Source organism: Molossus molossus, unplaced genomic scaffold (assembly GCF_014108415.1).
Source record: "Molossus molossus isolate mMolMol1 unplaced genomic scaffold, mMolMol1.p scaffold_m16_p_1, whole genome shotgun sequence".
NCBI classification, from domain to species: domain Eukaryota; kingdom Metazoa; phylum Chordata; class Mammalia; order Chiroptera; family Molossidae; genus Molossus; species Molossus molossus.
The window spans coordinates 111,216,296-111,231,633 of NW_023425344.1; the positions used below are offsets into that span (position 1 = coordinate 111,216,296).

The 15,338-nt window shown below is 35.1% G+C and overlaps 1 protein-coding gene across 3 annotated transcripts in view; it reads left to right on the forward strand.

Annotated features, from left to right (window-relative positions):
- Window positions 1–14,636, forward strand: part of TRDMT1 (tRNA aspartic acid methyltransferase 1) — a 74,393-nt gene extending 59,757 nt beyond the window's left edge. For 2 of the 3 annotated variants that reach the window (XM_036251834.1, XM_036251841.1), the window contains 4 exons: window positions 978–1,321; window positions 3,244–3,301; window positions 5,677–5,806; window positions 14,329–14,558. In XM_036251834.1, the coding sequence (XP_036107727.1) occupies window positions 978–1,321; window positions 3,244–3,301; window positions 5,677–5,806; window positions 14,329–14,435 (639 nt within the window). In that variant the 3' untranslated portion in view covers window positions 14,436–14,558. Of the gene's footprint in view, window positions 1–977; window positions 1,322–3,243; window positions 3,302–5,676; window positions 5,807–14,328 lie in introns of all 3 variants that reach the window. The other variant, XM_036251826.1, reaches the window with a different exon arrangement.
- The last annotated feature ends 702 nt before the right edge of the window (window positions 14,637–15,338 follow it).

Sequence of the window (15,338 nt, forward strand, 5' to 3'; positions counted from 1 at the left end):
TTCCTTTTCCCTCTGTAATTTACCTTCTGACCACTGAGTAGTTTGCATTAATCATATTTTCCCCAACAAAATCTATTGGTTACATTTTCAATGAAGTCAATGCTATTTAGCCTTAATTGATTAAAATGTAGTAATGAATAGTACCTATTAAAATAAAATGCTCAGTTGCTATAGATAGAATACCTAATTTTGCAAGTAGTTGTACATGCTTCTGTCAGCAGTTGGCCTGAATAATAGTTTCAGTGGTTCAGTGAAGCCGTCCACAATCATCACAGGTAAGAAGAACTCAAAAGTCATGTTCTACTAACAGGGGGTCACTAGTGTTATTTTAATCGCCTATACTACAATACCAATACATCTCCTGTCCCATGGTGGCAATTCCCAAAAGAATGTATAAAGTATATTAACAAAAACTTCATCATTAAAAATCCTTGGAACCTTTTTTTTTTTTTTTTTTTTAACAGAACAGGACTTTATACATAGTTACAAGTTTTTCCTATGGGACTCGGGAGTAGAAATAACCTTTCAGGGTGAAAATTGCTTTTCTTTTTTCAGTTACTACTTTTCCTTTAGATCATAGGTATATTGCAGTTTTTCTTCTTTGATGAAAGGGATGACAAACTTTGATTTAAAGCATATTTTCTAGAAATATTAATGTTGCTTTTTAAACTTTTTTCAGATATCATACTCTATGTTTATTCAACATACTTCCCGTTACTTTGTTGAATGTTTTTATTAATAAGCACAGAAAGCAGTAACTCCATAAAATAAATAATCTGCAGCCAGATGACACTATAGCTGTATGAAGAATAACTTGTAATAACTTATGTAAATACAAATAAATCACAGTTTTTATCCTTTTAATGACAACTTTATAAACGCTAAAAGAGTTTTTGCATAATGTTGACTGGACATTATTGATTTCTTTTAGTTTTAATAAAGCTTTGGACAATTTGTATATTTTTGCTTAATGCCAGGTATTGATGGAGTTTCCCCAGATTGAATCTGAACATCCTCAAAAATATGCAGTAGATGCAGAAAATAAAATTGAAGGAAAGAAAATTGAACCAAATGTTTGCTTTGATAGCAGCAGACAGTGTTCTGGAAAAGAAGCCATTCTTTTTAAGCTTGAAACTGCAGAAGAAATTGACCGGAAACATCAACAGGACAGTGATCTCTCTGTGCAAATGCTGAAAGATTTTCTTGAAGATGACGCTGACATGAATCAGTACTTTCTACCACCAAAGCCATTGCTGCGATACGCTCTTTTGTTAGACATTGTTAAGCCCACTTGCAGAAGGTCCATGTGCTTTACAAAAGGGTAGGTGTTAAAGAGACAATTCATGGTATATCCAAAATAACCAGGTTGTTATACCTATTGCTTCTTTTAGTTCTTCTTAAAACGAGGAGCATTTTATAAAATGTTTCTGTGGGAATGATTTTTTTTTTTTTTGCCCTTAATTGGCTGCTTTCATGAGTGAAAATTCCTTCTGGCAGAACTATGTGCACAGTCCACAAAAGTGCTCATAAAGGATGACGCCATTTGTTTAGTGACTAATTACCCATGGTGGACACACGGTTTCTGTAGATGGTGAATTGCTCTTTTTTCAGCACTTTTCTTTTCATGGTACATCAGACCTCAGAAAATTTTGTCTACTCTCATGATCAATATATAAGAAGAAATTAAGTCTTAGGATCAAAATGTAAAATGGAATCATCTGGCTCATGTTAGAATACATTTTAAATTTTATTCAGTTTTTTAAATAAGCAATATGTTTTCATGGTTCAAAATGCAAAACGTACTAACATTTGAAGACTCCCTTCCACGCTGTCTCTTGGCCATTCAGTTTCCCTCTCCACATGCAACCAGTGGTTTCAGCTTACGGTCTAATCTTCCAGAGGTATTATGTGGGAGGGTGTATTTAAACATACATCTAGATTTTTGACCCTACTTTAAGTGTCAACATATTATATCTATTATGTGCCTTTTTTATTGCATAACATAAATTGGATATTATTGCATATGAGTACATAAAGAACTTTTTGTTCTCATGGTATCGATATATCATAATTTCTGTGGGTTATTTCTTGAATATTAATATATTTTTTATCAATTTTTAAAACCTAGGAAGAATGTAAAAATTAGGTCTTTTCAGAAAATGTAAAAAGACCCCTGACTCGGCTTTGTTAATGCCATTTAACTTCATTTGATAAGTAGTTGTGTGATTTGCCACATCAAGCCTTCTCTTTTTACCTACTAACTAGCTGTCTTGCGCAAGACACTATGTTCCTGATATAATCATACCAGACTCATTCTGATTTTATTGTATTTTGCTCCTGTACTTCCAAGGGAATGGATTTATTGCCTTTCGTTACCTTAAAAGACTCCACTCAGTTCTTTTCTATTTCCTAGTTCAATAGGTTCTTTTTAGGATTCTAATAAGACAAGACTTACCAATTTTATAATAAAAAACAACCTTGATTTTTTTTTTTGGTAATTATAAAGATGATATAAAAGAAGCCTACTATAAACGTGTCTTTTAGTGTAGATAATATAAACATACATATATAATGATATATGAGAAAACAATTTGAAAACAGTTTTTTCCTGGTGTGACTTTACTTATTTAACTTATATTTTATATAGATCTATTATGAAAAATAATAATGATAATATATTGAACACCAGCTTGGCAATGATCTTAGGGGCAGAAGCATTGCTAATACTTTGCAGTGGTCTCACCGTTGCATGAAAAGAGTAAAATCGTACTGTCACAGGAAGAGGCAGACGCACCTTCAGTGCCCGTTCGCCACGGTGTGGGAGAGGAGGGCCTTGCGTTCATGAGAAGAAATGTGGGTCTGGCATTATGAAAAAGAGCAGCAATTTATTTTCACCTACGTAACATTTGGTTTAAAGTGGAAAGGATGCAAATACTGAATGGTATTTGTATACAAAGTTGTAACAAGTTCATACTAGTGATGAACATTTTAAAATGACAATACAAAGAAATGACAATTGGTATTACATAATTCAAAATAGTATTTACATAACTCAAAAAATATGACAAATTTAGTGTCTGAGAATTTTAAATAAAATGATCTATATCCCATGCCCAGTAATTTTTAAATTATTAAGCATATTTATGTGATGATACTCAGAAAATTTCAGAAGGATATAACTTTAAGAAATTTTGCATTAACAAATTCCTTAGATGCTGTATAATATTTGTGTTAACTTTTCAGTTATGGAAGGTACATAGAAGGGACAGGATCCGTGCTACAGACCACAGAGGATGTGCAGGTACGATGCATCTTTAGAACTAAAATATTTGAAAATTATTTAAAATGTATGTTTAATACTTAAAATTTAAGAATGTCAAACTAATTTTACTTGTTCTATTGGGAATGAATACACACACACACATATATATATATAATCCATTCATATTTATATTCAGATGTAGTAATTCTTTACTATAGAAAATTTTCTGTTGAATAAGTGTATGTACAAAGAATATTTATGCTTCTATTTTCTTTTTATTCTTCTGTATTTTCCCCCCTTTATTGATTTTGGAGAGAGAGGAAGTGAGAGGGAGAGAGAGATAGAAGCATTGATGTGAGAGAACATTGACTAGCCGCCTCCTGCATGCCCCCCACTGGGGATCGGGCCCACAACCTGGTGATGTGCCCTGACCAGCAATCGAACCGGCGACCTCTTGGTGCAGGGTCAACACTCAACCACTGAGCCACACAGGCCAGACCCATCTGTATTTTTAATTCCATAAAAAGTAATTGACATGCAGTGAAGAGTAGTTAATTTCTCTAAAATTATGCACAAATATCTTAATATTAGAGACTTCCTTTGGAGCACATACTCTAAAACTGACTTTTAGGGAAATAAATCTATGTTTTTAGCAAAGCATTTTATTAATAGTTCAGTTATAAACTCTCTGGTATCATGATTGCATATACGCTTGATATATTGCAAGGTTTATACTTTTAAATAAGTTTGAAATGAAATTACATTATCTTCTTTTATACTGATTTAAACTCTTACTATTAATAAAATGTACTCATGGTAAAAATCCTATCAGAAGCAAATGAATGTCTGTATTTGAGAAATCATATTTACTAAATATATTTTATTTTAAGAAAATGATCTGATGAAATTGATCATAAATAGTAAATATTTTAATGATATACCTGTTAAGCATTGTAAAATTGACTTCATTTTTTGATCAAGTTTTTTTTTTTTTGTATCTTTCCCTATACTTCTTTTATGTTTTATTGTCATTTATTGTTTGTATTCTTATGATTTAATTTTTGAGGGATCAGATATGCCATTACAAGTATCCTGATCTGTTGAACATTAAGCTTTTGTTCATTTTCAGGGTTTATATCACCATTGATGAGCCCATTATATAGTTTATTGAAGAGGCTTTTTGCTCTGTGCTGTCATGTGTTACAGCAGACTATATTCTCATTGTTTTCTATTTTATTTTAATAAGGAACCAGATTTTAATATGATTTAATCTAATGTGATTGAAACATTCACTAGTCTTTCACAGGATTTTTGTAGAATTCAAAATTGGAAAAGGTATCGAGATGAGCCTTAACAATTTACTTTCATTTTCCTGAGGGTTTTCCTTCCTCATTACCTCTTTAGAAAGGATAAGCTCAAGGACAGTACTGACTCTCTTTTATTTATGTATGTATGTATTTATTTATTTATTTATTTTTGTTACAGATGTTTCTCTTTTTTCTCCTATTGACACCCTCCTCCCCCTCCCTCCCCGCCCTGTGCCCAGCTTTGTTGTCCATGTCCATTGGTCATGCATACATGCATATCAGTTCTGTGGTTTATTTCCCCCCCACACACACTCTTTTCTGGGGATTGTCAGTCTGTACCCTACTTCCACGTCTCTGGGACTACCCTGTTCTTCAGACTGTTATGTTCATTTTTAAATGTAACTTTGTCAACAAAACTTAAGAGTGCTTAACAGGAACGCAAGTGAGTTGGGAATTCAGGAGTTTAAAGATTAAATGAAGGGTTTGAACACAGTGCTTACCTGTATCCCATTAGGATTGGGGGCTAATTATGTTATTAAAAACAAAATGCACAGTATAAATTTCCTAAGACAGGTGACTACTTAGCTACCTTCTACATTTTATGAACTGGTTGTCAACAAAGCACCTCAGTTAACGAGCCTTCTGATAATAAACACATATTCTCATGCCTCCTATAAGTGGAAAAGTCTCCCATGTTGCGTATATAGGAGACTATATACTGATTGAAGCTAACTGATTGAAAACTATTTAAAGGACACTTGTTTAGTATCAAAATAAATGATCAGGAAAAACTCTTCCATATTCTTTAGGGATATTAGGATCTGAAAATAAAACTGCCCTAACCAAGATAATCCATGACATTCTACCTTAAAGCTTTGAAACAGAAGTCTCATTATCCATGTGAGATGACTGATAATTGTGCATTTACAGAAGTTCTTTATGTATGTGGTCTTGCTATACCAAGAAGCTACACTGACACGTGTGCCAATCATTTCCTTGCAATATATACCTGTTGTTTTTAAACTGTCTCAAAGTAGCTGATCTGATCCTAGCAACCTGGTTCCATTCTACTTTATCAGTTATCTTGTTTGTTTGTTTTTCTCACAGGTTGAGGATATCTACAAATCTCTTACCAGTTTGTCACAAGAAGAAAAGATAACCAAATTGTTAATGCTTAAACTTCGATATTTCACTCCTAAAGAAATAGCAAATCTCCTTGGATTTCCTCCAGAGTTTGGTATGTGGGGTACACACAGACCTCATCTTTCATTTATTAAAGATTCCAAAATTCATTAGGGACTCATATTTGTATTTTATGAAGCAATTCTTGCTCAGACAGATGGATGTGTTAAACCTTTTTTCTTTTCTGATTGTGCAATTATTGAAATTTTTCTTTCCTTGTCTTTCCATGTTCATTTATAACCTGCTTCAGACCATTCCCTTCAGACTTCATTCTCCCTCTCCTTTGACTACAGTAATGGTCCTGAGCGATTTTTAGGGACAGAGAGCCAGATCAGCAATTCATCCCCTCTCCCTGTGGATGGGTGTTAACAATGCCTCTTTCTTCAGCTTATGTTCTTGCTTTCAGAGGTCCTATTCCAATAACCCCACACTAGATTGTTTGAATGAATGCTTGGAATTGTCTTTTTTATGAAGAAATTAAAAGAACGTTGAGGAATTTTATTATATTTGTGTGAGGGGGTTATTCTCCTTGAAGATACCTTCTTATTAATTATGCACCTTTGTCCTTCCCCACAGAGTTTTCGTAGGGAAAAGAGAAGGTGGAGAAGTGGTCTAGGAAGGAGCGGCCCTAATGGAAAGAAAGGGTGACTCAGGAGCACAGAGGCCAGAACTGATGAGATTTAGGGGATCTGAAGCAGGGCATCTCAAGAACAGCACAACATAGATACAGCTGTAGAGTGAGCCAAAGTCCTCGCTTTCTGCAGCCCAAGAGTTCCAGGGGGAGTTGCCATTACGAGATGAGACACATTGCCTTTGCTTCTTAGAACAGCCCGCCCTCTCCCCGAGCCCACTTCCTTGGCGCCCGTGCTCTTGCCTGGGAGGTGCCTTGTCCTAGGCTGGGTGGGTGTGTTCCCAGCCCCTGGCTCAGAGAAGGGGAAGGACAGACCTCCTTATCATGCTCCGGGGGCTACACAAGACAGGAATGTGTTTTCTATAACTCTGGAGTTTGAATTCAGAAAAGCCAAACTGCTAAATCCAGTAGTGTTGTGATAGTAATACAGTACTATTTTTGAAGCAACATAATGGGCTAAATGGATCATGTTTTAAATTGTAAATAATAGATTTACAGATGACGTTTTAGAACACATCCTTTGTACAGTGGGAACAAACCGCTAATATGACTTGACTACCCTCTTGGTAATTGATTCTCTGAGTGTGGTCACAGCAACCAGCTTTATTTTGTGCTCTGCCTTTTTCTCGGTGATTTCATTCAGTCACAGATATCCTGGGAAGTTTTATTTAAGAAAAACACAGACTTTGCTTATCTTAGTTTACATCACAAGATGAGAACATCATAAAACAAACAAAGAGCTGAGAATTAAACTCAAAAATTTAATTCCCAGTCTTCTTTCCTTGTTATTTTTTTTCCTTTTTTAGAATGAGCAATCAAAGGTACTTCAATAGTACTTTCAAATTGTACTTTGAAGAGAGAAAAGTGATTTACTGTCTAACAACAACTAATTTATAAGTTTTATTTGAGTGCTTTTTCAAGTATTAGTCATCACTTTCATTATATTGAAACTAAGCGTGGACCCCAGAGTCAGACTGAGTGAGTTTGAATCCTAGCTCTACCTTAACCACACTCTGCCTTAGTGTATGCCTCTATAAAATGGAGATAGTGCAGCACCAAATTCATAAGGTTGACTTGAGACAAGTTAGTATACGTAAAATATTCACACACTGACACACAATTCAAAATTTAAGTGTCAGCTTTTATCTTGTAAATCATGAACAGTTATTCATTTTTATAGCCTTTACTTTATAAATATTTTCCTCATTATTTAAAAATTTTAGATAGATGAAATAGGATTTTTCATAGCTCTCTGAAAATATGTATAAGAAAACCTTTTCATTGGTTAACCCTCTTTTAAAATATGTAATCTGTATAGTCAAACTTGCCCTGATATCACCACAGAGCAGCCTCCGACGGACTGTCCTTCACGTGTACTTTTGACATTATTGACTCTAGGTCCAAAATAGGCATTGTTTGAGCTGCCTGTCCACTGACAATGATGGATTTGCATTGATTTTTCCGTTCATTTTTCCTGGTTCCCCTTGTGGCTAGTGGCATGCCTTTGTGAGACAGCAGGCTTTGGAAGAGAGAAACACTCACCACCTACTGAATGAAAGCTGCTATCTTGACCTCATTGATTCTGTTTTTTTGTTTGTTTGTTTATGAGGATTATTATTGTTTTGTATGTTATGTACTTTTTTTAATCTTTATTGCTGAAAGTATTATAAATATCCCCCCGTCCCCCCTTTTCCTCCCATAGATCTCTTCCCCTCTGCTCCCCCCATCCCCACCTTCATCACACAATTGTCTGTGTCCATTGGTTATGTATATATGCATCTAAATTCTTTGGTTTATCTCTTCCCACCCCACCTCCCCAACTTCCCTCTGAGGTTCCTAAGTTTTTAAAAAGCCACCTTTTTAAAAATTATGTAATTTTTTCATAAGCTAGTTTAGATTTTAGTATCTATATTTATATATAAAATACACGTATATAATTTTTACAAATCTGACTTGTTTTTACATTTTTCCTTTTCTCTGATTTAATCTTAATATTGCAAAAGATTATCCTTATGATATTTTAAAAGTCTGTTTGTAGATATAATTGTACCTCTGGCTACTTTGAATTTACTAATTTTCGAGATGACTAATACACTTGCATAAGACATGTTATCTTTATAATAGCAATTTTATGATCATGCTCAATTGCAAATATAGTTTTATTATGGCAATCATGTTATTTTATTGTAGTAAGTATAATGCCAAGTGTTGATGAAGACACTTTATCCTAATCAACTCTACCTTTTGGTCCTCACAAGTATATGAAATTTTGCTATTCTTAATGCTCTTCCATTCCTTCATTTTATTATCTAACTTGCTTTTACATATATATATAATTGCTATGCTAAAGTATACTGAATGTGAATTTCTAACATTGTAACTAACATTATGTTCTGCACTCTGAGCACAGGCATCTTTTATGTTGAAACTCACACGGCTTTGTTCCTGCAAATGCAGTATCTGTGGCCCATTTTGTTTTGAAAAAGAATGTAGCAAATTAGAAATTCAGCATGAGAAAGTCAATTTGTAGAAGCAGAATATAAAAACAACAGTGAGGAACTCATATCCAGAATAACTAAAGAACTCTTACAATTCAACAATAAAAAGAAAAATAATCAGAGTTAAAAATGGGAAAAGGATTTGATTAGACATTTCTCTGAAGAAAATAGACAAATGGCCAATAAGCACATGAAAAGATGTTCAACAGCATTAGTTATGAGGGAAATGTAAGTCCAAACCACAAAACGTCAAATGATACCAATGTTTAAAAAAAAGGTGAAGAAATCAGATCCTTTGTATAGTGCTGATGAAAATATCAAATGGTACAGCCGCTTTGGAAAAACAGCCTGGCAGTTCCCCAGATGTTAAGCATGGAGTTTTTGTTTGACCCAGCAATTTCACCCCTAGGTATACATCCAAGAGAATGAAAAATGAACGTCCATGCAAAAACTTATACTTAATGTTAATAATAGCATTATTCATAATAATCAAAAAGTAGAAACAACCCAGACTTCTATCAATGGATGAATGGATAAATAAAATGCAGTATATCCATACAATAGAATATTATTTGGCCATACAGAGGAATGAAGTATTAGTACATTCTGTGACATAAATGAACCTTGAAAACATTATGCTGAGTGAAAGAAGCGAGAAACGAAAGCGGCATGTTGTATGGTTCCAATTATATGAAATGTTCAGAATGTCCATAGAGACAGAAAGTAGATTACTGGCTAAAGGGCAGGGAGGGGAAATGGTGAGTGACAGCTAGTGGGTATGGGCTTTTAAAAAAAATTGAGGTGTAATTGATATATAATAGTGTGTCAGTTTCAGGTGTACAATAGTGATTGGTTATTTGTATACACTGTGAATTGGTCACCACAATAAGGCTAGTTAACATTTGCCACCATAGTTACAATTTTGTGTGTGTGTGTGTGTGTGTTTGTGTGTGATGAGGACTTAAGGTGTGCCCTCTTAGCTTTCAAATATGGAATACAGTATTACTGTTTTTTAAAATTTATCATTATTGTTGAAAGTATTACAGATGTCCCTCCTTTTTTCCCCCATTGACCCTCCTTCCTCCTTGTTCTGCCCCCACTTCAAACAAGATTGAACTAGGGTTGCTCTGCTTTTCTAAAAAAATATGTTTTTATTGATTTTTTTAGAGAGAGAGATAGAAACATTGATGTGAGAGAAACACATCATTTGGCTGCCTCCTGCACCCCTCCCCCACACTGGGGATCGAGCCTGCAACCCAGGTATGTGCTCTGACCGGGAATCGAACCAAGACTTTCAGTCCATGGACACCCTCAGTCCACAGCCACATAAGCAGTCATGCTTCTTAAACACACATATGAGGTAGATACTATCTCTTTTTTCAGATAAGAAAATACTGGGTTTGAAAAGTTAAGTGCCCTACCTAGCAGAGCTGAGATTCAACTGTAATCCTTCATTTTTATTTCATTTATTTTTAATTAAATTTATTGGGGTCTGATCATGAACAAAATAAACTGATGACCAAAGTAGATCCAGAGACACTGAAGCAGTGAACAGACTGATGAACCTCAGAGGGAAGCGGGAGGGGGCTCAGGAAGAGATATACCAAAGAACTTACATGCATAAGCCAAAGACACAAACAATAGTGTGATGGAATACAGTATTATTAACTGTAGTCACCATACTGTACATTACATCTTCATAACTTATTTTATAGCTGGAATTTTGTACTCTTTTATTCTCACCCGAGGACATTTTTCCATTTTTGTTCAGATAGAGTGGGAGGGAGAGAGAGAGAGAAACATCAACGTGAAAGGGACACATCCAGTGGCTGCCACCCGCACGACCCAACCAGGGCTGGGGACAAACTGTAACCGAGGTACGTGCCCCCAGCGGGAACCGAACCCGGGTCTCTCTGGACCGCAAGCCAATGGACACTCTAACTGCTGAGCCAAGGCTGGAATTTTGTACCTTTTCATCCCCTTCACCCATTTTGCACCCCAACCCCTATCAATCAATCTGTTCTCTGTATCTATGAGCTTTTTTTGTCTTATTTGGTTTGGGTTTTACATTCCACATGAGTAAGATCATATAGTATTTGTCTTTCCCTGACTTACTTCAGTTAGCATAATGCTCTCACATTCCATCCCTTGTCAAAAATGCAAGTGTTCATTCTTTTTTTTTTATCACTCAATAGTATTCTGTTGTATATATCGTATATAGGACATTTTCTTTTCTATTCATTTATATATGGACACTTAGGTTATTTCCATGTCTTTGTTACCATAAATAATGCTGCAGTGAACATGGAAGTGCATCTGTCTTTTCTAATTAGTGTTTTTGTTTATATTGGATAAATATACAGAAGTGAAATATACAGGAGTGAAATTACTGAATCATATGGTAGTTCTATTTTTTAATTTTTTGAGGAGGCAACATACGTTTTCCACAGTGACTTAGCCAATTTGCATTCCCATCAACCGTGTACAAGAGTTCCCTTTTGCCACAGCCTCACCAACTTGTTAGGACTTCTCTTTTTGATTACAGCCATTCTAACAGGTGTGAAGTAATATTTCATTTTAGTGTTGACTTGCATTTCCTGATGTTGGACTTTTTTCATGAGCCTGTTGGCCATCTGTATGTCTTCTTTGGAAAAATGTCTATTCAGATCTTCTGCTGGTTTTTTAATTGAATTGTTTGGTTTTTTGTTTTTGTTTTTTGCTATTGAGTTATATGAGTTCTTTATATATTTTGGGTATTAACCCATTATCAGATACCTGATTTACAAATGTTTTTTCCCATTCAGTAAGTTGCCTTTTTGTTTTGTTGATGATTTTCTTTGCTCTGCATAAGCTATTAAGTTATTGCTTTGTCTATTTTTGCCTTTGCTCTTGGAGTCATATATAAAAAAAATCATCCACAAGACCTATGTCAGGGAGCTTACACTTATGTTTTCTTCTAGGAGTTTTATGGTTTCAGGTTTTATGTTCAAGTCTTTAATCCATTTTGAGATAATTTTTGTGTGCAATGTAAGATATTCTAGTTTCATTCTTTTGCATGGGACTGTCCAATTTGTTCAGCACCAGTGATTGTAAAAACTGTCTTTTCCCCATTTTATATTCTTGCCTTCTTTGTCGTAAAGTAATTGACCACATATATATGCATGGGTTTATTTCTGCGTGCTCTATTCTGTTCCTTTGGAGTCTGTTTTTATACTAGTCCCATTCTGTTTTGATTTCTTTAGATTCCAAATGTAGTTTGAAATAAGGCAGCATGATGCTTCCAGCTTTGTTCTTTCTCAAAATTGTTTTTGCTATTTGGGTCTTTTGTGGTTCCAAATGAATTTTAGGATGTATATTCTATTTCTGTGAAAATAGCCATGGGAATTTCATTAGGTATTATGTTGAATCTGTAGATTACTTTAAGTAATATGAACATTTTAATAATATTAGTTTTTCTAATCCATGAGCATGGAATATCTTCACATTTATCTCTGTCTTCTTCAGTTTCTTTCATGAATGTGCCATAGTTTTTAGTGTACAGGTCTTTTGCCTCCTGATTGAATTTCTTCCTAAGTATTTAATTCATTTTTATGCAGTTGTAAATTGCATTGTTTTCTTTCTTTCTTTTTTTTTTTTATCCTCACCCGAGGACATTTTTTGATATTTTGTTCAGATAGAGTGGGAGGGAGAGAGAGAGAGAGAGAGAAACATTGACGTGAAAGGGACACATCGAGTGGCCGCCACCCACACGACCCAACCAGGGCCGGGGACAAACTGCAGCCAAGGTACATGCCCTTAGTGGGAACTGAACCCGGGTCTCTCTGGACTGCAGGCTGATGCTCTAACCACTGAGCGAAACCGGCCAGGGCTTGCATTGTTTTCTTAATTTCTCCTTCTGATAGTTCATTATTAGTGTATAGAAATACAGCAGGTTTTCGTATGTTGATTTTTTTTATCTGCAATTTTACTCAATTTGTTTATTCTAACCAGTTTTTGGTTGAGTTTTTGTATACAATATCATGTCATCTGCAAATAGTGATAATGTTACTTCTTCCTTTCCAAATTGGATGCCTTTATTTCTTTTTCTTGACTAATTATTCTAACAAGGAATTCCAATACTTTTGCTGAATAAAAATGGTGAGAATTACCCAGCCAGTGTGGCTCAGTGGATTGAGCTTTGACCCTTGGACTGAGAGGTCAGGGCACATGTCCAGGTTTCAGGCTCGATCACTAGTAGGCGGTGTGCAGGAGGCAGCCGATTGATGTTTCTATCTCACATCAGTGTTTCTATCTCTCCCTTCCTCTCTCTCTGAAAAATCAATAAAACCATATTAAAAATGTAACTTCCTTTAAAAAATAAAAAATGGTGGGAATGGACACCCTTGTCTTGTTCCTGATCTTAGAGGAAGATTTTCAGCATTTCACCATTGAGTATGATGTTAGCTGTGGGCTGGCTTTCTTTTTCAGAAAAGGTGATTAAAATGTTCTGGAATTAGCCCTGGCCGGTTTGGCTCAGCGGTTAGAGCGTCCACCTGCGGTCCGGAGAGACCCAGGTTCGGTTCCCGCTGAGGGCATGTACCTCGGTTGCAGTTTGTCCCCAGCCCTGGTTGGTCGTCCGGGTGGCAGCCACTCGATGTGTCCCTTTCACGTCGATGTTTCCCTCTCTCTCTTTCTTCTGTTCTCTCCCTCCCACTCTATCTGTGCAAAAAATGGAAAAATGTCCTCGGGTGAGGATTAAAAACATAAATAAAATGTTCTGGAATTAAATAATGGAGATGTAGTCAAAATTTGTGACTATACTAAAAACCACTGAATTGTACGCTTTAAAAGAGTGAATTTCATAGAATGTGAATTGTATCTCCAAAAACCTGTTATTAAATATAACAGCTATAAAATAATGGTAGCTACTGCTTTTCCTAAAGTGTACTAATATACATATTTCTAGGAATTCTGTAGATGTCATATGTATATTATGTGTGTGCACTGTGCATAATATGATATGTAATGTGATATGACAGTATCACATTGTATAAGCAATGTACTGTTACATAATATTTTTGGCTCTAAATTATCATTTGTTAATTTAACTTAGTGGAGACCTTAACAGTGGTTCTCAACCTGTGGGTCGTGACCCCTTTGGGGGTCAAACAACCCTTTCACAGGGGTCGCCTAAGACCATCAGAAAACACATATTTCCTATGGTCTTAGGAACCGAGTCATCGCTCCTCTGTCTGTCTTGAGGCGGGTCCGCCCCCATGCAGATACGCCCACATACTACATGAGGAGCTGGATTAAAGGGTCCGCAGCATTAGGAAGGTTGAGAACCACTGCCTTAGGGACTTATTTATAAAAATGAGCACTGTGCTCTTACTAAAGGATATATCGTTTTATCTTTGAAAGTTTTTATTACAAATGATTGTACTATAAAATGTTCTCTCTCTTTTCCAGGATTTCCTGAAAATATAACAGTGAAGCAGCGTTATCGTCTACTTGGAAATAGTCTCAACGTTCATGTCGTAGCTAAATTAATCAAAGTCCTGTATGGATCATTTTAAAGTGACTAAAAGATGGTTACAGTATTTCTTCATATCCAGACAGTGATTCTGAAAGTCTTATTTGAATTAATTTTGATGAACTTCAACTAAATTACCTTAATCTCTCTTTAATAAGAAATTTGAATTTATCACAAAAATGCCAATTTGTTTTCTTACATTTATATTATTGTCTTGTAAAGTGAAATTGTTATTATGCTTTAAGTGAATATATTTTCATATGAAGTTGTTAAATATATATGTGTGTGTATATATATATATATACACACACATACACATATATATAAACTTTTTATAATATGGTATAAACAAATTGAGGAACATTAAAAGTTAAAGTCTACATCAATATTTTGTAAAGTATCATCATAGGCATATTATAATGAACCTGAGAAGTTATATTTTTTGTGATAAATAAAGAAGTTGTTTTATGAATCTTGTCATTTTACTTTTTTTTGTTAGATAATTCTAATTCTAGCCTGTTTCAAATATTCAATGTTTTACGTAGTTTCAATCCCTTCAGCATTTCTTTATTTTACTTAAATGTTTATAATATTTTAAGTCAGATTATCATCATTCACCTTATACAACAGTCTGAAGAAAATTCTTGATCACCTCTTACCCTGGAAGCCAAAGAACTGTAGGTACACATTGTCTTTACTTTGCCCCCATCGGAAAGGCAAAGCTCACGTCTTCTTCATGTGTGCATGTCTCCCTTAGCTTGCTGTTACCCGAGCTTGCTTTTGTCTGTCTTCTCAGCTGCTGGTCGTAAGTTGAATTTGTCGTCACATTCCAAGGAATGTAGTGTGACATTAAGATTTTAGGCAGGAAACTCTGCCCTCTGACCCCATTCCTTCCTTATGACTATTCTGTGAATTAACTTTTAACTTTTTCTGTCTCTCCCTTTCA